Source organism: Sarcophilus harrisii, chromosome 3 (genome assembly GCF_902635505.1).
Source record: "Sarcophilus harrisii chromosome 3, mSarHar1.11, whole genome shotgun sequence".
Lineage (NCBI taxonomy): Eukaryota > Metazoa > Chordata > Mammalia > Dasyuromorphia > Dasyuridae > Sarcophilus > Sarcophilus harrisii.
Genome location: NC_045428.1, coordinates 196,997,740 through 197,021,464, shown reverse-complemented (window position 1 = coordinate 197,021,464; position 23,725 = coordinate 196,997,740). Strand labels below are relative to the sequence as shown.

Here is a 23,725-nt window from a genome sequence, read left to right as displayed (position 1 = left end):
TATATATTAACTATATTTTCTTCTCATACATTTATCAGGTATATCCTCAAAGTACACATTATCCTCAAAATTTTTTTGAAAAGATAGGAAAATAGGAGCATAATAAAGATGGGAAAACAGGAGATAAAAGAGCATAAAATAGGAGCATCATTGACAATTCCTGGACTGTCTTTTTGATATTAATAAGTCTTGTGAATTCTCCTGAGCATTTGATATTCTTCTTGCTTTAAGATTTTCTTGGGCTTCAATGCACCTTTATTTCTTATGGAACAGTGACCAAGATGAGAGGTCTGCATTTTCTCAAAGAAGTTTAGTTTTTACAGAAATCAAGCTTGAGGCAACTGAAATATTATCAAATAGTGTGGATCCTGCTACAGTAGCCTCTAGTCTGAATGTTCTCAAACTGTTATTGTTGTTTCTCCTTCATTCTCCAAGAGAACCAATGGCATCAGGAGGGTGATGTCTTGACTTGCAAATGAATTGAATTTAACTGAGAAGAAACTGTGAAAAGTCATCAGTCTTTCTCCTCCAAAGTTATCAGAACCCAGTAGCAAGACAGAGACTAGATGTGTTTCCAAAGAAGGCAAGGCTATAGTAACCAGTGTTCTCACAGACATTGCCTCCAGCCATAAATATCTTATCCTCTGAGTGCTATGTAGTTGTGTTGATTTTTTATCCTCCCCCTTACTAGAGGTGAGTTTTTTGAAATACTTTAATAAGTTGTGCTGATCTTTTCCCTCTTCCTCACACACCTCTTGAATGTATACACAGTATCCTCAGATCTGTCAAGCAAGGGAGATCTGTCAAGCAAGGGGAGGCAGTAAAACAAAAAAAAGGAGGGTTGGGGATATAGTGAAAGGAGAGAGATGAGGTGGCGGCAGAAAGGGAAATTAATCAGGTGAGGGGCAAGTGGACCTGGAGCTGCTTACGCTTACGATCCTCTCACCTGTCTTGGGAAGTAGGAACTTATCCTTTCTTTTCCACTTATAGAGGTAGGAATGACTGCTTTGATGTCTTCAAAATCAACCCATTTGTAGCTTCTTCTTGTTTTATGAGATAATTTTGCTCATAATCTCCTACCATCCTCCTCTATTTGCAAATGAGGTCACAGTCTGAACCAGTGTTATTGTTAGTTGTCTGTTTGCCAAGGAGATCAAATATTTGCCAGCCAAGAAGGTTTCTAGGCTCTTTTGGTTTTTCTCTTGTGGTAAGTGATTTCTATCAATCCAACTTCCTTTGGAGTTAATGACCTTCCTAAAAGGATTGCTGAAATACCGTACCACCTCTCTTACCATGTTGAAGTTGGAGTTCCCAAAGGATCCTGAATCTGTTATGAAAGTTCTTCATCAGAAACTTGAATTCAAAATGAGATATGAGAGTCTAAGAATCCATTTTAAAAATAGGTCATGTAGCAATGAGGGGGTCTAAATACTTAATGTTACATTTGTTTTGTTATCTATGCTACAGTGGAAGAGGTAAGTGTAGCTATAATTAAAAGATCTCATAAGGTTTATGGCAAAGTTGTCAAATCAAAGATGACTGTTTCTAGAGAGCATTCTCAAGGCCCATATCCCCTTTTAACTGTGAAAATGATCTCTATGAGTAGCATTAAGGAAATGTACTTAAGAGATTACTTTGAATGATATGCAAAGATTGAAATAATTAAAAGCATGATTTACCAAGAAGACAATCTGCTTTAGTGACTTTCCATGACCATGACTTTGTGTATATGATTATCATTTAAAAATATCATACTATAGATGACCATTAATATGAAGTGAGGAAAATTTTATCTAAAAAAGAAATGACAGATGCTTCCTTTAATGGGACCAACTTTAGAAAAGGTGAAAACTACAATAATTTTGACAGCTACAAAAATCATCCTTCAAATGTTGGTCTTATAGTGGGAGCCAATATTTTGCTAAACTACATAACTAAAGTAGCTATGGTAGTCCCAGTGATAGAAGCAGTTATAACAATGGAAAAATTACTATTGGGGGAGAAAAGATTATCAAAAGAGAAAACCCAAAAAATCTTTATCTAGAATAGAGAAGGTAGAGGTTGTAAAAAGCTTGTGAACTCAACTAAGCATAATGGTATCACATTTTTTTTACTTCTATAAAAGGATATGTTTTTCATAATACTTTTTTATGTATGTGGGAAAAAACAGCAGAAATATATTTGTGATGCTGCATTACAGTTTATTTTAGTTTGTGTGTATGTGTTTGGAAAGCTTTTTAATACAAGGTTTTATATGATATTTTGCATCTACCCCGTTGATTACTAAATGTAGTGTTGAATAAATCTATCTTTTAAAATAGGAAATGCTAATAATCTGAGGAAATGTCTATTCTATGTATATATGGTCACTATAATCATATGGTCACTATTTTGGTCACTAAATGGTCACTATATGGTCACTAAATCAAGATGGTCACTATAATACATTAATCTTTTTTTACATAACTAAACTTGAAATAGCCACATCTGCATTTTGCACGTTACCCTTTTATTCCTTTTTCTAAATGACATTAATCTTTTGCTCTAATAAATCTGTAGTCTGTCCACAGAGAGAGTAGTTTATATCTATTAATTTTTTATAATTTTATTTGTCTAACTCCTTCTATTCCAGTGTGGTTGCAGTCAAAAAAATTTTGACTTCATTTAAAAGCTTCCAGAGGGGAAAAGTCCCTCTGTACTTTTCTCTTATCATTATCTGGAATATTGCATTTAGTTACAGGTTTAACCTTTCATCTTTACTACTGTAGACAAGTAGAATGGTGAACAACCTTGAGTCAATGACGTATCAAAATTTCTTAAAGGAACTAAGCCCATTTTACCTGAAATAAAAAGATTCAGAGGTTATCTGATAGCTTACTTCAAGCATTTGAATGCCTGTCACCTGGAAGAGGAGGGATTAGGCAAATTCTGTTTGGCAGTAGGTAGCTACAGTAGTAAGAGATGAAAGGTTCAAACAGATCAATTTAGGTTTGCTATCAGGTCAAACTTCTTAACAATTATAGCTTTCCAAAAAATGGAATGGATTGACTGGAGAAGTACTGAATTTATCCTCCTTGGAGGTCTTCATCCAGAGACTCTATAACCACTTGTTAAATATGGGGGAGTGGAGATTTTTTTAGTTCATGGGTTGCCCTACAATGGCCACTGAAGTTATTTTCAACCTTCTAATTCTGTGATCCTATAATATTTGCATTATTTTTTATTTGGACTAACCTCTATCTTTATATTGAGCAAAAGGTATCACAAAGAATTTGTCATGACTGAAACCACTGAACAATAGCATGAAATATTAAAACATTTTTACTTCATTAGGAGAGACTCAACAAAATCTTGGTAGGCTTTTTCTGCTCTTATTTTCTGCAAAAGATGTCAGCCCATAAGCCTCACACTGTGATATTTTTACAACTTTTATCATGAGCAATATGATATGAGATGATCAATTAAGTATTTCAATTCAAATATTTCATGAAATGATGTTTCTCCTTGCTTTTGAATTTACAGAAAGCCCAGCACTGCCAATTACTTAATTTATTCTTCACGAAAAATTCCACAACAATCCTTCCATTTAGCTCCAGCTTCCTTTTGGTTTCATTTACAATGAGAACACCAAAGGCTAATATAACTCAATTCCTTCACATGGGCTTTTAAACTATAGTTCATAAACTTGTTTTTTTTAATTCTAATAACATTTCAATGTACTTGGTTTCCTTTATTATTCTGTGTATTTTATTTTATGTAGTTAAAAACATTTTCCTGAAAAGTCTATGGATTTCACCACATTTGTCCTGACATACACAAAAAAAGTTAAGACATTGGGAAAGGAGCTCACATTGATAATGCCAATAATTAATGTTTAAATAGCCTAAAATATATGATTCTTAGCATCTTCTGATCACTTTTTCTCCACTGGGCTATCACTATCACTATAGTTGCTGTAAAGGACCAAGGATCATTTTATGTTTTCCTTGGTACCCTATAGTGCCAAAACAATGAGTCTCTTTAATTAGAAAGGTAAACCCTTAAAATACATATTGTTTCAGAGCTTTCTCAATCAATCAACCACCAATCATCGAACATTTATTAATCATTTAAAACATTCCAGGCACAATGCCAGGAACTGAGTGTTCAAAAATGAAAATAAACAAACAAATAAATAACTAGACAAACAAACAAATGAACAAATGAATAAACAGAAAGATAGATGATTGATAGATAGATAGATAATCCTGCCCTCAAGAAGTTTATATTCTACTCCAGAATGATAGAATCTGCCAGAGCTTTTGTTTCACTGACACAGCCTTAGACATAGCTATCTCCATAGCATAATGAAGGATTGGAGTAGGTCTCTGTGGCAGTGTATAGAGCTAGTAAGATGAGAGTTTGGAATTTAATCCAAATCCTCAAACTGTAATGTCAGTTTTTCTGTTGTTAATACCATATTTATATTTGTTTTTTTATCTATGACTAAATATTATCAGTAACAAAGCTTGCAGTCAGTTATCATATTTCCTTTTTAAAATAAAAACTTGAAAAGGTCTAGAAGTTTTTTTTAACGAATTTTTAAAAAAAATTTTAGATTTCTTTGGTAAACATTCTTTAAAACTAATATATGTTTTATAGTACTTAGCTTTCTCAGAAAAATTTCATAGTTAAATGCACAGAACCCCACAGGGTAAAATGAAGCATAAGCATAAGCATGAGCTTTCTTTCTCTCTTTTTAGATTGTTTATAAAGATGGCCTTCTATATGTGTATGCATCAAATGAAGAGAGCCGAAGCCAGTGGTTAAAAGCTCTTCAGAAAGGTACTGTTACATTTACCTTCTATGAAGTAGGGTTGGCAAAATTAAGATATGACATTAATTAATATGACATTAATGGAATTGATTCAGTACTCTTGATTTTGCTTATTTCCCTCACAAAGCCTCATTTTGTATTTCACTGGAACAGAAGAAAGGTTTAGCTAACCAGATGTCTTCTTTTTGTTACCCCTTTGCTCAGAAGAGTAAAGCTAGTTACGTTCTGCCCACATGCCTAATTCTCTTTTAGAACCCCAGGGCAAAGTCCAGGCATGGAACTGTGCCAAGCCATACAGCAAACCATATGCCTCAGTCCCTTTTCTCTCTCTCCATTGCTTTGTACATGTTATTTCATTTCATACTCACAATTTCTATAAATGGGGGAGGGTGTCTAGTATTCCTCCTATTGTAAAGATGAGAGAAATGAAAGTGAGAGAAAATAAATGTCTTGCCAAAGACACATAGGTAATAAGTGTCTGAGGCAGTACTGGAAGAAAAAGAAAGGTAGCAAGTAGCTAAGAGATAGCAAAGGGACATTTCAGGCATAAAGGACAGGGTTCATAAAGCCACAGGGATAGGAGAGACCAGGACATGTTTAAGGAACCATAATTGATTGTGTTGGGCTGGGTCACAAAGAGCAGAATGGTGAGGGCCATTACATTTGCCTGGAACCATAGACTGGAAATATGTTAATTAAAGATCCTTGAATGGCAAAGAGATGGAATCAAATACAAATCAGTAATCAATGAAGAACCTTTAAGCTTTTTGAGCCAGAAAATGAGGTCCTCAGACCTGTGCCTTAGGAAAGTTATCTTGGCAGAGGGTTAAAGAACAGATTAGAGAGGCAGAGACTGGGAGCAGGAAGATCAGTTAAGAGGCTAAAGCAGTAACTCCAGACTAGAAGTGATAAGATCTCAAGGAGGGGAGTATGGGGGATTGGGAGTATAAAAAGAGGGAATAGAAAGGAAAAAATGGATACTAAAGATAAATAAGTTCCTTATCCAAGTTCTGTAAGAAAAAACACCTTTTTTTCCAGGTCCAACTAACTAAACTTGTGGAGTGACCAGAAGGGAAAATTTATTGTCCCTTAAATAGTAGTGATGTGATATAGAAGAATAGAAATGATAGCTACATCACTTCATAATGCAGTGAAAAGAGCACTGAATTTATAGTCAAATAGACCTGAATTCAAATCCTGATTTTGTTACTTATGATCTGTCTGATCTTTGGCAAATTACTTAACTTCTTTTGGTTTGTGATTGAAAACCATGTCACTCCTCTATTTTATAAACTTCAGTGGTTCCCTATTACTTCTAAGAAATTCTTCTGTTGAGCTCTTTTTTAAAAATGAATATGGAATGTTTCATGAATGTGCATTCCATCTTTACAAAGAGGACATGTTAATATTCTCTTCCGTGTTCCAGTTTTAGTATAAGTACTGCCAAATCAAGCTCTCTGTTTTGCTTTTAAAACCCTTCTTGGCTTCTTTCCTTCTTTCCAGTCTCTCCACAATAATCTAAGATCTAGCAGCACTAATCTTCTTGAGGTTGCTCATATACATTCTATTTCCTGACTTTGCACTTTGTATATTTTCACGGCTGTCCTGTATGCCAGAAATAATGCATTCTCTCTCTCTCTCTCTCTCTCTCTCTCTCTCTCTCTGTCCCCTCTCTCTCTCTCTCCCTCTTCCCCCCCATTCTATCTCTCTCTGTCTCTCCCTCTCTCTCTGTCTCTGTTTTTCTCTGTCTCTCAGTCTGTCTCTGTCTCTGTCTCTCTATCTCTATCACTCTGTCTGTCTGTCTCTCTTCACTTTTCCTATCTTCCTTAACTTCTTTCAGCCCAAATTTTTCTATAACAGGAGATCTTTCCTGGTGCTAACAATTGCTGGCACCTTCCTTATGAGCTCATCTTCCATTTATACTGGATACATCTAGTATATACTTCATTATTTAAATATAATTTCCCCTATTAAAATGTGAGCTCCTAGAGAACAAAGCACGGTGATCTTGCCTTTCTTTGTATCCTCAGTCCTGTGCTAAGGACCTAATTAATAATTAATAAATGCTTACTGACTGAAGAACTGTCTTAAAAAATGTGATGATTAGACCAGATTTTTAGACTGTTGGAATTAAGAGAGCTTAAAGATCATATATTCCAAAAGTTCTTAATCTGGAGTCTATGAATTCATTCATTTTTAATGATTATTTAAATAGGATTGATTTTCTTTCTTGTTCTGTTTTTTATGCATCAAAAACATTATTCTGAGAAAGGTTCCATAACTTTCATCAGACTGCCAGAAGGGTTCATGGTCTCATGAAAAACCTTCTGTTCCAACTTTTCCCCTCCTTCTCCCCACCCTCTCCCTTAGATGGCAGGTAGTTCAATACATGTTAAATATGTTAAAGTATATGTTAAATACAATATATGTATACATATTTATACAGTTATCTTGCTGCATAAGAAAAATTGGATTTAGAAAGAAAGTGAAAATAACCTGAAAAAGAAAACAAAAATGCAAGCTAACAATAACAGGAAGAATGGAAATGCTATGTTGTGGTCCACACTCATTTCCCATAGTTCTCTCTCTGGGTGTAGCTGGTTCTCTTCATTACTGAATTGGGACTGATTTGGATCATTGTTATGGGCCAGAACTTGAAACAAAGTGCTAAGTCAGTGGAATTGATAGAAACAATAGTTATCTAATTTAGCATGGTGCTTAACAATTCTCTAGTTCAATACAGGTACTTAGTACTTACTATATTTCTGCAAGATTCACACCTTTAAGAGAGCATATAGAAGCTAGGAGTGATCCAGTCAGAGAGATTCAGAAGACAGAGAAGACAGGCAGGAATGCAAGCTTTCGGAACCAAGACTAGAGAAAGCTAACGGGGCTGCAGAAAAAGAGACAAGACTTGGAAAGAGACAATAAAGGATTTGGACTTTAACATTTGGGGTGCATTTGGGGTGATTACTGAACTTAAAAAAAGACTGCTCGGACCAGGAGATCATTATATACTTCAACAACAATAGTATATGATGACCAGTTCCGATGGACTTGGCCATCCTCAGCAACGAGATCAACCAAATCATTTCCAATGGAGCAGTAATAAACTGAACCAGCTACGCCCAGAGAAAGAACTCTGGGAGATGACTAAAAAACATTACATTGAATTCCCAATCCCTATATTTATGCCCACCTGCATTTTTTATTTCCTTCACAAGCTAATTGTACAATATTTCAGAGTCTGATCCTTTTTGTACAGCAAAATAACGTTTTGGTCATATATACTTATTGTGTATCTAATTTATATTTTAATGTACTTAACATCTACTGGTCATCCTGCCATCTGGGGGAGGGGGTGGGGGGTAAGAGGTGAAAAATTGGAACAAGAGGTTTGGCAATTGTTAATGCTGTAAAGTTACCCAATGCATATATCCTGTAAATAAAAGGCTATTAAATTTAAAAAAAAAAAAGATATCATACAAAAAAAAAAAAAAAGACTGCTCCCAGAAGCCCCCCAAGAAACTTTGCTCCCAGAGAATATTACATATTAGAGAGAATATTACATATCATCTCATTGTTGAGAGCCACATCCATCAGGAATTGATCATCATATAATATTGTTGTTGAAGTGTATAATGATCTCCTGGTTCTGTTCATTTCACTTAGCATCAGTTCGTGTAAGTCTCTCCAGGCCTCTCTGAAATCATCCTGCTGGTCATTTCTTACTGAACAATAATATTCCACAGAGTTCATATACCACAATTTATTCACCCATTCTTCAATTGATGGACATATATTCAATTTCCAGTTTCTAGCCACTAAAAAAAGGGCTTTCACAAACATTTTTGCACATACAGGTCCCTTTCCCTTCATTAAGATCTCTTTGGGATATAAGCCCAATTGTAACACTGCTGGATCAAATGGTATGCACAGTTTGATAACTTTTTGAGCATAGTTCCAAATTGCTCTGCAGAATGGTTGGATTTGTTCACAATTCCACCAACAATGTATCAGTGTCCCAGTTTTCCCACATCTCTTCCAACATTAGCAATTTGACACCTTTAAAGAATAGTTTATTACCATTTAGGGGCAGTAGCAGCACAAGAGAGTCTTGATAATTTTTTTTTCTTTGTAGAGGTATCATCTGAACCTACTGATTTCATGAGCACGAAAAAAATGATACCTGTTTTGCAATATATGGTCTTAGAGGGGTGTCTTCAGTCATACCCTAAATTGATAAGTGACTGAGCCAGTCACACAGACAGAGTCACACAACCATTCATTGTCAGAAGCAGGACTTTTACCTTAGTCTTCCTAACTCTTTGGTCAGCTCTGTAGCCACTAAACTGCTCCACATAATTGTTATTTTGCGTTTGTGGCTACTTTTGGAGTTTTCTTGGCAAAGATACTAGAATGGTTTGTCATTTCCTTCTCTAGCTCACTTTATAGATGCGGCAAACAAGGTTAAGTGACTTGCCCAGGTCACACAGATAATAACTGTCTGAGGCTGAATTTAAACTCAGTTCTTTCTGACTCCAGGCTAGGTGCCTTATCCATTAAACCACCTAATTTGTTCTTATTTATTATGTATGTATTTATTGTTATTTATTATTATTGTTATTTGTCCTTCCTTCTCAAAGACAACCATGACATCAGGAATATGATGTCATGACTTGCAAAAGAATTGGATTTAAGTGAAGTAGAGCTGTGCAAAGTCCAATTTATTCCACTATACTTAGATTTTATATAAGAATGTAAATATGTCAAGAATAAAGATTCTTTTTTTTTTTTTTTGTCTTTGTATCTCCCAGGCCTAGCACAGTGCCTAACACTTAGTAGAAGCTTAATCAGTGCTTATTGATTGATTGCTACAATTTGCAAATCAAAACGTAAATAGTACCTAGGTGCCAGAAGGAGCTGAATTTTCAAATATTTAAAATAAGTGCATTTGTGGAAAGCATCAGGAAAAGGTAAAAAGTCGTGTTTTGTAATGGCTGGCTAGCTGTCTTCAAAGTCAGAAAGACCAAGGTTCAATCCTGCCTCTGATTTTTATTGACCATATGATAATGGGGCGGTCACTTAGCCTTTGTTTTCCTCAGTTTCCCATCTGTAAAATAGAATTAACAATAGTACCTCCCCACCAGGATTATCATGAGGATCAAATGAGATAATATTTGTAAAATACTTAGCACAGTGCCTGGCACATAGTACTAGATGATGCTTATGATAATGACTATGTAGCTATATAGCCTTATATGCTGGTATAAGAATATAACTTAGGTTTACAATATATATCTACTGAAGTTACATGATATTATCCTAGTAGGTCTAATTGTCATTGTTTTGTGATAATGATACTTATTAGTGTGATAATAATACTTATTAGGTGTGTTCCTCATCCCCATTTGAGCTTTTCTTAAGTCTGACCTTCTTGTCTGCCCTCCAGAGATAAAGGGAAACCCTCACCTGCTCATCAAGTACCACAGTGGATTCTTCACCGATGGCAAGTTCCTTTGTTGTCAGCAGAGTTGTAAGGCGGCTCCTGGATGCACCCTCTGGGAGGAATGTAATAATTCTATTTCTTTCTAAAGAAATATCATCCTTAATGACAATCAGTTGCTGAAACATTGAGAGAAAGAGTTTTTCCAAATGGTTTGACTTTATTCTATTTGGTCATCATATAGTGAAGAACAAGATTTGGAGTCAAAATCCCCAATTTCTGTACCTGACATATGTTAGATATGATCCTGGGCAAATCATTTAATCCCAGCTTCTTAAACCATGATCTGTATGGGGGGTCATCACAGAATGTGGGGGTCATGAAATTGTGATTTATTATCAGTAAATGTTGGTTTTGTATATCTCATTTATATACCTGCAATCACATAAAAATTTCTCAGGTGAAAATGGGTTGTAAGTGGAAAAAGTTTAAGAAGCCCTGATTTAATCTTTCTCAGCCTCAGTTTCACTTCTAAAGAATTGATATGATAATAATATCTACCTCTCAGAGTTGTTTTGAGGATCAGTGGAATAACATATATGTAAAACATGGTGCAAAAGCTTAAAGTACTGATTATATAAGTATTATAGAGATTTATTTGGAATCTTTGTTGTTAAATGACATTTATGTCTAGCTAATTGTGTCATGATCTTTTTGATTTACCTAGGATCACACGGCTAGTAAGTATTAAGTGTCTGAGGCTAGATTTGAATTCATGTCCTCTGACTCCAGGGCTGGTACTAGATCCACTTGCTGCCTTCATGATTAAAAAAAAAAAAGACCAACAATATTATATTTGGTGGGAATAGGGATGGGAGAGACAAATAAAGGTTACATTCTAATGGAGATGACTACATCCTCTCTTCCTGTGTTAACAAGATCTTTACACTCACTTTGTAGATTTTTATTTCCTCCTGTTTTGTAGTTAGCCTTTTATTAAAGGTGGTTCTCATTGGGAAGATTGTGCCATCTTGGCTATGATGCACATTTTCTGTTTTAACAGCTAGGTTTCCTATAGGCATGGCTACTGTAGATAAAGAGATTTGTATGTTCTTTGAATCAAATATCCTTTTTTAATAATAATTAAAATAGAACTTCAGAATTAATTAGAAAAATTATAAAATTATAGATTATAGAATTATAAAAGAATAGAATTAAAATAATTAAAATGGAGCTCAATGAATTATGTAAATATAAATTATGTATCACATTTTTTAAAAATTGCAATTTAGTTTCAAGCATAAATATGAACTAAAACATCTAATTATCATATTTATGTGTATATATTGAGAAAGAAAGAAACACAGAGACAAAAAAGGGTAGCAGAAAAGTTGAGAAAAAGAAGGAAGAGAAGAGAGAGAAAGCTAGGTGGTACAGTGGGTAGAGTGTGAGACTTAAGAGTTAGGAAGACAGAGAGACAAATTCAAATCCTGCATGAGATGCTTGAGTTCTTTCTTCCTCAATTTCCTGATCTATAAAATAGAAATTACAGTAAAAACTATCTCATTGGATTGTTGTGATGATCAGTGAGACAATATGTATAAAGAGCTTTGCAAGCCTTAAATACATATATATATATATATGTGTGTGTTTATTCATATATTTATGCATTATAGAAATATATGAAGTTACATATGTGTATATATTTTATGTATAGTTACCATTTGTATAGCAGTAAGTTTTGCATAGCTATACATTTTGTCTATTATTTCATATATCCTCATCCATATATACATATTTGTTGTTTTAGTCGTTTTTCAGTTGTATCCAACTCTTCAAAATGCCATTTATGGTTTTCTTGGCAAAAATAGTGGAGTATTTTGCTGCTTCTTTCTTTAGTTCATTATATAGAGGAAGAAACTGAAGCAAACAGGATCAACTTGCCCAGGATCACACAACTAGTAAGTGTCTGAGGCAGTATTTGAACTCAGGTCTTCATAGCACCAAGCCTGACACTTTATCCACTGTACTACCTAGCTAACGTACATGTACACACATATACACATTATATATGCCACATATATATACACATATACTTGTATAAAAATTTACATATTATATAATATATATTATATATACATGTATCATAGAAATACACATATATATACACACAGATATATTTAAATGGTTTCTTTTAAAATCTTATTACATATTTGCTCAACTGAGGTTTTGCTTGAATGCCAAGATAAGAAAGTTAAGAATAGATTTCAAATCATTCAACAGATATTTATTAAGTCCTTACTATATGCTAGGCATTGTGCTAAGGGATACAAAAGTGAAACAAATTGCAGAGTAGAGCTATACACAGATCAGTGAAAATGAGAGATATCAATATTTTCAAAGTTTACATAATTTCATCTTTCCCCAGTCTTTGAATTATCAGTTGCTGATAAATTTTTAAAAATTAGAAATTTATCTTAGCACAGTTTTAACATCTCATATTCAATAATAGTGAATCATCTCTTATTTAGTCTCATCATTATGTATTTCCAAGAATTCGACTAATATGCAATTATTATATTAAGTACCAAGTTTCAGCTAAAGCATTTTTTTCTCTTTATTGAAAATTATGTCTTCTCCATGATCCTGACTTTTCCACAGAGAAACTGAGATTCCTGGCAATTTTCTAAGATTATAAATTGAAGAGGAAGCCAGAGTAGGAGAATTATGGCTAACAGACCTGAACCAGGCCAGAAAAAGGGGGGGAGTCTCTACCCTCTTCATAACTCTTCATGAATTATTGGCTGAGTACTTAAGTATACTTTTATAGGTAATAAGGCCCCAGAGTCATTTTGCCATCTGTCCCTCGAGAGAACCTTAGTGTGATCACAGAGATTCTGCCTTCTGGCAGCTACACCACTGAACAACTTTGTATGAAAAAACAAAAGCCTGTACAAGAGAAATTGACTTGCTCATTGTTCTTAAAACATAGCCTATATTTGCCCAGTTCTACACTTTTGTTTATGTTGATCTCTCTACTTGGAAGGCCCTTTGTGTCCAACTCACTTGTCAAAAACTTTTTTTAAAAAATTTTATTTTATTTTTTATTACAGCTTTTTATATACAAAACATATGCATGGGTAATTTTTCAACAATGACCCTTGCACAACCTTCTGTTCCAACTTTTCTCCTCCTCCCCACCCCCTCCCCTAGATGGCAGGTAGTCCCATACATGTTAAATATGTTAAAGTATATGTTAAATACAATCTATCTATACATATTTATAACCTGTCAAAATCTTTGAGACTTTCTTTAGCCATCTAAGCCATCTGATTTTTGTAAGTCAAGCCAGAAGAGAAAAATTGCTTTTCCCATAATTTCCTCTTCCCTTCAATCAATTGTATTTTCTATTTGATCCAGATTCTGCCTAGTTCTATTAGTATTTCTATTATGGCAGTTATCATATTTGATCTTGAGTTATCTTTATTTGTGTCCAAGGACCCTTATATATCTAAAGCATCTACCAAGGAGCTTGAATCCATAAATATTTTATATTATGTGGTAAATGGATAGAGCACAGAGCCTGAAGTTTAGAAGACATGAATTCAAGTCTAACCCTAATAGGTACTTACTAAGCCATAGGACTTTAGTCGTCACTCAGTCTTTAGTTGCCTCAGTTTCCTCAACTATAAATGGGAATAATAATCGAACCTACCTCTCAGAATTGTTGTGAGAATCAAATGAGATAATAACTATAAAGTGCTTATCACAGATCCTGGCTCACAGTAGGTAATATAGAAATGTTAGCTGTTAGTATTAATGGAGATTTGTCAAATGATGGAGGCAACTATACATAGTGCCAAAGCAATGAATTTTATAGTCAGTTTAACTCAAACATTGGCTTTGCTACTTATCCCAAGTCACATGAAAAAGTCATTGTTTTTTTTCAATATCTTCCTTTGTAAAATGAAAGGTTATACTATATAATTTCAAGGCGTCCTTTCAGTTCTATATGTATGAACAATCAAACAATAAGCATTTATTAAATGCTTTATTATATGCCAGTCACTGTAGATAAGCTCTGGAGATTTAAAAAATGGGGGGAATAGTTCTTATCTTGGAATTGTAGAGACATTTCAAGGGGGAAGACACCATTTACATAAATAGGCCTATTAACATAAATATTATACATACTTATATTTGTGTTTATAACTATTTATAGATATTAATATTACATAAATAAATTAGAAGGTATTTATATAAATACAATATACATACAAAATGGATTTAAAAAAAAAAAAGCTTGGATAGAAAGACAGAAGTACCTGGAGAGACTGGGACAGGTCTTCTGCAGAAGATAGCATTTGAATTTGGTCTTAAAGGGAACATGGAATTCTAAAAGGCGGAGTGTCCTCAAAATTTTAGGTTCTTCTGTTTATCTTTAGGACCAAAATTTAATTCAATATTGAATCAAAAGTCAGCTCAAAAGTGGAGTGGGCTTAGGTGAGACCTGCTAGATAATGTTTTCAGTTCTGTGACTGTCATGAAAATTGGATGTAAACAAAGATTGTGAAGTTTTTTCTTTAGAAAATGGTTTTCTTGAATGTACAAAACTTCTATCATTGCCTGAGTCAATGTGACAATAAATGAAATAGATACAGTTGTTCAATGTCATGACTCCTGCTCTTTTTAGGCATTATAGTAAATAGTTGTGGGGATTCTTATAATATTGGGTTTTAAATCTCCAGATTTAGAGAGAATTATTTGGAAAGTTCATTTTTCTGCTTCATGATGTCTATTGACCTTAGTTTTTTTTTGCCATTTCATTTTTTAGATCCAAATCTACAGGTGGCAAGCATCCCTGGGAAATCAATATTCCCCAACATTCCTGATAGACTGGTAAGTCACAATCACTTAAAAAGTTTAAATGCATAATATTGTATTTCCCCCTGTTGCATGTTAAAACTTTTTTTTTATATTTAGATGTTTTTTTTTTATTTTGAGTTTTAAATTCTATCCCTCTCCATTTCCCTCCCCCTTTTCTGATAAAGCAAATAATCCAAATATCAATTATACTTGTGCAATCATGTAAAACATTTTCCTATTAGTCATTTTTTGCGAAAGAAGACTCAAGGGAAAGAAAAAGGAGAGAAGAATTAGAATTAGAAGAAGAAGAAGAACTAGAAGGAGGAGAAAGAGGAGGAGGAGAAGCAGGAGGAAAGAAAGAAGCACCCTAGAAAGACTTCATGGAAGAGCTCAAAAAAGAAGCTTAAACATTATATAAAGGAGGTAGAAGAAAATTTAGAAAAAGAAATGAGAGCGATGCAAGAGAATTAAGAAAAGATTCAACAACTTTGAAAAAGTAAACTTCTTAAAAAGTAGAAGTGATGAAATAGGATCACTACTAGTAGGATCACTTCTACTTACAAAGTAGAAGAAATGAAGAGGATATGCAAAAATTCACTGAAAAAGACAGTTTCTTTTTTTCTTTTTTTAAAGTACCATTGACCAAATGGAAGAGGAAGTACAAAAACTAACTTGAGAAAAAAATTCCTTAAAAGTTAGAATTTTACGAGTGGAAACTAATGACTAGATGAGACATTAAGCATCACTCAAATAAATTCAAAAGAATGGAAAAAATAGAAGAAAATGTAAAATATCTCATGGAAAAAACAACTGACCTGGAAAATAGATCCAGGAGAGAAAATGTCAGTTTCATTGGAGTAACTTGAAAGCCATAATCAAAAGGAGGACCTGGACAACATCTTTCAAGAAATTTTTAAGGAAAAATGGAAGCAGATGGCAAAGTGGATCAAAAATTAGAATCCTATAATATGTTATTTACAAGAATCACACTTGAAACAGAGAGACACACACAAAACAAAAGGGGCTAGAGCAAAATCTATTATGCCTCAGCTGAAGTAAAAAAAAAAATGGGGTAACAATCCTGATCTCAGACAAAACAGAAGCAAAAATGGATCTAATTTTAAAAATAAGGAAGGAAACTACATCTTGTTAAAAAGGTACCATAGACAATGAAGTATAATTAATACTAAACACATATGCACCAAGTGGTTAGCATCCAAATTCTTAAAGGACAATGCAGAGGAATTAAAGTTCTACCTTTGATACTATCTGTACAACCTTGAAAAATTCATCTAAACTTTTAATTGTTCACTTTCTTTATAAAATGAGGGGGATGGACTATAAGGCATGACCTATAAGTTCCCTTCCTGCTTGATATTTCAATATTGTAGAATTCTAAGATTTGCCAAGAGGCATTCACTTGATATTTTCACACCTCATTACATTCAGGACTGCCCACACTCTTGCACAGGCTATTTTTCCTATATGACCATAGAGAATGTAAGGATCTCTTTTGCAGGAGTCTCAGTCCTCATATTGGCAGGTAGGTAACACAAGTGAAGTGCCAGATCTAGAGTTCAAGAGACACTTACTTGCTGTGTGACCCTGGATAAGTAACTTAACCCTATTTGTCTCAGTTTCCTCATCTGCAAAATGAGTTGGAGAAGGAAATGGCAACCCACTTCAGCATATTTGCCAGGAAAACTCCAAATTGGGGCACAAAAAGTTAAATATGATTTAAAAAACTTAACAGCTCTTATACCTAAACTTTGGAATGCCATGAAAAACCAAAGGATCAACTCTATCAATTCTATTTCATTAATAGGTGATTATTAATAACTTCTAGACACTAAGGAAATTCCAAAGATTGTCATGAAGTAGCCCCTGACCTCAAGTTCTTTATTATGTATTAGGAAGAGCCATAGTGTCCCTGGGGTTGGAAGCACATAAAGTTTTTTAAAATTTAATTAGGGGGTGGGAGACCTGAGGAAGAGAATTAGTATACAGAGATAGGAGGATATCCAGGAGTGTGCAATGACATAGAAGCCACCTGAGAAGGAAGTAGTCAGCTATGTCAACTGCTGTGGAGAGGTTGAAGAGGGTGAGCACTGAAATGAACCTGTGGATTTGGTAATTGGGCAATCACAGTGACTTGGAGAGTGATGAGGACAGAAGCCAGATTGCAAGGTATTGAGTAATGAGCAGTTGGTAAGAAAGTAAAGCCAGGAAGAGTAAAACATTCTTCAAATAAATTGTCAGTAAAAAAAGAGTAGAGCAATAGGGATGGGCTCCAGGGTGGAGTTTTTGGTTTCATTGTTTTTAGGATGGGGGAGGAATCAAAATATTCATTAGGCAGAGGGGATGGAGTAAAGTGAAGACAGAAAGACTGAAAATTGATAGTCCTAGCTAATATATATAAGAATATTGATTATTATTTGCATAATGCTTTTTTAAAAAGTGTTCTTAAATTGTGTTGCACTATTCATGACCATTTGGGATTTTCTTGGCCAGGATACTAAGTGGTTTGCCACTTTCTTTGCCAGTTCATTTTACAGAGGGGGAAACTGGCAAACAAGGTAACATGACTTGCCCAGGCTCATACAACTAGTAAGTAAGTATCTGAGGCCAAATTTGATTTTATGAAAATGAGTCTTCCTTATTCCAGACCTAGCACTCTATTGCACCATCTAGCTGCCCTAATAATGCTTTAAGATTTATTTACAAAGCAATTTACTTTAATTTTCTCATTCGATCCTCCAAACAACTCTTTAAGGTAAATGCTACAGTTGAGGAAAATGAGGCTCCCAGAGATGGACTGTGCCTTGCCCATGTTTATACAGCTAAAATCCAAGAGACAGATTGGAATTCAGGTCTTCCTATCTCCAAGTTCAGCCTCTGAGCATTCCATTGTTCCACACTGCCTTTCTGGATGAGAAAGTGAGAAGCTTATCAAGGAATCTTCTGCTACAGCAACATAGAACCCTGACAAATAGCAGTGGCAGAGTAGACAGAGTATTAGAAATTTAATGTTACTAAAGTTACTCTGAAATAGTAACAGTTTCTAATACTCTAAGGAATTTTTGCGAAAGAAGACTCAAAGGAAAGAAAAAGGAGAAAAGAATTCGAATTTTTGCAAATTGAGGAATGCCTTGTGGGCATTCAGTTGGTCAAAGAAAATAGTTTTGTTCATGGACCCTATTTCTTTCATGTTTCTCATTTTCCTATCCTTAACCAAATTTATGATGGTCACTTCCCTATGACCTCTAAATACACTCTGTAAATGGTGCTGGAAGAAAGATGGGATATGGTCCACGGGAACAAAGCCCAGGTGTTCCCATTTTCATAATATGAATTCATCTTAACACGTATTCACCCATTCCATATAAGTGAATCAAGGAAAAATTTTTGAGCCAAGTCAAATGAAGGGGGGGGGGGAATGTCTTTTGTTAAGAAGCTTATCTTTTTATACATGTTCTGATAATGAAGCTTGAAAACCTGCTTTTTTCAAAATGCAAAAATGGAGAATATTTCACAGTGTAGGATTTTTTTGTCTCCAGTTCCCATTAAGGGATTATTTGGGATTTATATTGAAATTTTTTAGTCATGCAAATTAGTAGTCAGGTAATTTGAATACTCTATGAGTCCATTTTTGTTATTTACTACGTGAATGCACCTGGGAGTGGTTTAGAAAAAAAAAATTTTGGAAAACATTTTCTCTCCCAGTGCATTCTGAATAGAAAAGGCATTTTGTTAAAGCCAGGGGGAAAAAGCCAGGTCTCTGGCCTTTTCATTTATATTTCTCTTCTCTTCAGTGAAATTTTTACTTCCCTGTTTCTTCAAAGAAAGAGGCTCTTAATTGTGTGTGTGTGTGTGTGTGTGTGTGTGATGGACCTTTGTAGCAGTCTGGTGGAATATATGGATTCCTCAGAAGTCATCAGCAAACATTTATTAAGTGCATATTAGAAAGACAAATTTTCCTGAATTCAAATTGGACCTCAGACACTAATGAATTATGTGAGTCTGGACAAATCATTTAACCCTATTTGCCTCAGTTTTCTCATTTATAAAATGAACTAGAAAAGGAAATGGCAAACTACTCCAATATCTCTGCCAAGAAAATCCTATTTGAGGTCACATAGAATTGGACACAATTGACTCAAATATTTCCTGTAATAAGTTCATTTCCTTCTGTCTTCCAAAGCTGAAGATTCCACGAGCAGTTGCTGTTCTTCCACTTCATGGATCATCCCCAAAATCCATGACAGCAGAATTTGATTCAGAGCTGAGAATTCAGAGTTCCGAGACAGATGCATGTACACGGTGAGTTTCAAATAAAACACCCTGATTAATGGCAAATAAGACCAGAATAAAAAAATTAAAAACCTGTACTTCCTAGAATAATTCTGTACTTTCTAGCTCTGTACTTCCTAGAATAACAGGTAATTATATTCACCATTCAGAAAAGGGTATGATAGATCAATAAAAGTAACAATAATTTTATTTGTATGATGATTTATTTATCCTATTTCTTAAGATATTCATAACGCTGTGAGATGAGTAATTTTACTATTTCTATCTCATAGATGTAAAGATTGCATTGAAGCATTTTTCCATGGAGTTGGGACACTTCTAGGGAGACCCAGTATTTGGCTCATTGCTTAAGTACTTACATGACCAGAGGCCCCCACTTGGTTCCTTTATCCTTGTGATAAGGGTCTAGGATGGGAGTGAATGTTATACAGAGATGAAGGCAACTGAGCCAAGTTCACTCATCTTCCCATCTCATTCCCTTTAATAAATTAAATAAAGAGGTGAGAAGAAAAGCACCTCCTTTTGTCTCTTTGTTAAACTTTATAAATCAAAGGTCTCTATAAAAAGAGGATAAAGTTTGGCTTAATGGCTAAACTATTTAAGCCACTTCTCTCTCTGGACTATTTAGTCAGTAACAACTAATGAGGAAGTTTTGATCTGAATTGCTTGAACTGTTTGGATCTGAACCATTTGACTACACTTTTAGATTTACAAAATTATTTACAGGGATTGTTTCATTTTATCTTCACGATGATCCCTTGACCTAGGCAATATAGTGCTCTTTGTAGAATTGTAGATCTGAGTGATTTAGTGATTGGTCACAAAGCTAAGAATGACTTCAGGTCCTATTTTTATGGTCACTCTTATTTCCCTTGCCTGTAGCTTCCTAAACTCTAGTGTTTTCATAATCCTTATTTAAATATGGAATTTATTTCTCCAAAAGTCTTATTCCCATATCATTCTATACCTGTAACCTCTTATTATGTGTATCTGCTATATCCCACTTTGTAGAACTGTCAGCATTTCCACTAAGGCTGATGTTCATCTTCTTCCTGATCCCTCATGAGTTTCTCTCTTGTAAAGATCATCTCTCAGATCTTGCCTTCTTTTTTTTCAGCCTTATACCTCTACTTCTTTACTGTTTTTTCTTACCATTGTGGGAAAGAATTTGTTTCATAGGCACGAGGAACTCACAATATCCATACTCCCCTTACCAGTGTAGAAAGGTAATTTAATTGTTGGGCTAGTTATAGCCTAAGAGATTTGTTAGGAGCAACTTAAGTGACTAGTCCCATTACTGAATGTCATGTTGTTTATATGTATAAAATTTTAATCTATGTTCCTAACTCTAAAACTAGCTTGTGATCTGCTACTACAATCTGCCTTTCTTCTGCTGTTGTACATGAAATAAAATCTCCATAGAATCAATGCTCAAACTGTTCAGGGGTCCTCAAACTACGGCCCGCAGGCCAGGTGCGGCAGTTGAGGACAATTATCCCCCTCACCCAGGGCTATGAAGTTTCTTTATTTAAAGGCCCACAAAACAAAGTTTTTGTTTTTACTATAGTCCAGCCCTCCAACAGTCTGAGGGACAGTGAACTGACCCCATATTTTAAAATGTTTGGGGACTCCTCCATCAATTTGCTTTTGATTAAGTTCCTTATACTTATTTCTTTATACTCTGAGAGTATAAGGAACTTAATCAAAAGCAAATTGATGCATATTATGGGACCATTTCTTCAGAAGTTGAATCAGAATGAGACTCCAAACCTGTTGATGGAAATATTACTTCCTCAGAAGGCTTAAGGGCAAAAGAAAGGAGGTACTACTGCTAAAAATTCCAGTTCTTGGGTTATTCTCAAGCCATATCCTCTGGTTTTAAATTATTAGAATGTAGATGAGCCTTAAGGAACAGATTATAGAAATATTTCTCATAATTCAATAATTCAGGTTAATCTTTATAGATATTTTAGTCAGGATTGACTAGTGGAAAGGTTTTGATCTGAGTCAACCAAGGGAATAAATATAGACTTTGTCATTAAGTAAAAACATAATTACTTTGGACAATGCAAGGACTAGTACAAAGACCTACCCCTTTGAAATTCTTAGTAAATCAGTCCTTCATATAAATATTTATAATAATGATCGTAATAACAACTAGTAATTAAATAGAGCTTTAAGGTTTGCAAAGAATGTTACATATGTAATCTGATTGAATCTTCACAATTGTGAGATAGGTGTTATAAATATCTTTATTTTACTAATGAGGAAAATAGGCTGAGAGAGATTACACAGGGTTACACTCAGGTCTATCTTGATTCTTAAGTCCATCATTGTATCCCCTGCTCTATCTACTACCCCACTTTTTAAGGTGGATAGCACTGAATTTGTTTGTAACTTATGGGACTTTTGAAAGGTCTGGTGCCAGCTAGAAGTTTTAAAATGAAGTTATGCTTTTTCAGCTTACTTTCAGGTTGGGAAGTAATGTTACCTCTGACATGCCCCTGAGACATGATGTTGCAAAATCCTGACTCTAAGGACATTCCTCTCCCTTAGAAGTTCTCAGAAAACTGGGAGAGTTTACTGAGAGGTACAACACCCAGAGGTACAACACCCATCCAGCAAAAATAGACCTTTCAAAAAAAGTTTGTTGATGTGTTAATGAATTTGATCAAGTTGGCACAGTACTGTAGGGAAAGGAGGCCAAAGCCTCAGATATTTTTGATACAGTCTTTGAAAAGGAGTCAGGTAAACTTTGTTTTTCAGTTGAAGGAATGCTACATCAAAAAAAAAAAAAAAAGTGCCGGGGGGAAAGGGAGGAATGATGATTGTTCTAATGGCCAAAAGGAGTTAGGCTCATAAACCAGGTAAAATTGCCTTTGTGTTAAACTGCTTCTGAATGATTTTGTTAACCAAGAAAATTAGATAAATAGACCTGATTGTAGAGGAACAGAGAAAATTCTGCTGGCCATGTAGTTAAAGAAACTTAAAATGAATCTTTTAAAAACGTTGCCTATAATTGCAAGAATATATGTCACAATAAAATTCCTAATGTACCATTCAAACAGCAGGAGAATATTAAAAATTTACTTGAAAGCATTAAAATGATGGAAAATAATACCTAAGTATCTACAGGGAAATTAAGAGATGGTGGGTTGGCAGTCAAGATGGTATATTAATCCAGGTCTCCTATTAAAAAAAAAAAACACCAAACCAACCAGATGAAACAGAAATGAAAACACAAACAGATACAGGTGCTGAGATGGAATTTGGGGGATTGGATTTTAAAAATTTAGTAGAAAATGAGTCACTTTTTCAATATAGTGAAGGTTTAATTCTGTTTAGAAAATGTTCTAGTAGAACACAATTGCAATTTATCAGGGTCTATTCAAAAAAAAAGGTAATAATGACTCATTAGATTCATTGTTCAAAATATATGGATTAAGGTATTATGTAATATTAAACATATGAGAAAATTTAGATTTAAAAAAAAATCTCACAAGGCAAATGAGAATTGCATAGAACATGTATTTCTAGAATATGTCCATTTCATTTGCAGAGGTGAAAATGCTGTTTCTGGGATCCAGTTAAAGAAACATGTAAAAACTCAGGGTATACCAATGATTTCCTGGTAAGTCCGTTATATTTACTTCTATTTTTCATGAGAAACTGATAGAATCTAAAGCAGACTAGAGAGGTATCTGCAGCAAATAATAAAGACTGAATCTTAGCAAAAGGCAATTAGAGAGGATAGTGGATAGAGAGCTGGGCTTGGGGTCAGGAATGAAGAACTGGTTTTAAATCCAGTTTTGGCCATTTACTAGCTGTGTAACTCTGGGTCTTAGCTTCATCTTTAAGGAATGGGAACTATAATAGTTCTTACCTGATACTTGCTTGTGAAGACAAATAAATATTTGTAAAGTGCTTTGCAAACTTTAAAGTTCTATTTATCTTTGATACCTTCTGAAGCCCAGAAAACTTATCAATCAATTAGTCATTAAGTATTTATGAAGCACCTACTACATGACAGGTACTCGGGATACAAAGAAAAAACTGAAACAGTTCCTGCCTTCAGAGAGCATACAGTCTTTGGGGGTTCCTGCCCATATACATATATACATATATATATATATATATATATGTATATAAACACAAACAAAAAGTACACAAAACAAAATTTTTGTTATTTAGTCATGTCAGACTCTTTGTGACCCATTTGGGATTTTCTTGGCAAAGATACTGGGGTGGTTTGCTATTTTCTTCTCCAGCTCATTTTACAGATGAGG

At 34.4% G+C, this 23,725-nt stretch overlaps 1 protein-coding gene and 1 non-coding gene across 5 annotated transcripts in view; one reads left to right on the top strand and one right to left on the bottom strand.

Annotated features, from left to right (window-relative positions):
• Positions 1–23,725, top strand: part of BMX (BMX non-receptor tyrosine kinase) — an 84,175-nt gene that overhangs the window by 19,944 nt on the left and 40,506 nt on the right. For all 4 annotated transcript variants that reach the window (XM_023501238.2, XM_012547097.3, XM_031958966.1 and 1 more), the window contains exons 4-8: positions 4,743–4,824; positions 10,269–10,388; positions 15,097–15,161; positions 19,330–19,448; positions 22,999–23,070. In XM_023501238.2, the coding sequence (XP_023357006.1) occupies positions 4,743–4,824; positions 10,269–10,388; positions 15,097–15,161; positions 19,330–19,448; positions 22,999–23,070 (458 nt within the window). The remainder of the gene's footprint in view (positions 1–4,742; positions 4,825–10,268; positions 10,389–15,096; positions 15,162–19,329; positions 19,449–22,998; positions 23,071–23,725) is intronic.
• Positions 6,166–6,272, bottom strand: LOC111720209. Its single transcript, XR_002769994.1, has one exon. It is a non-coding gene; the product is annotated as a U6 spliceosomal RNA (small nuclear RNA).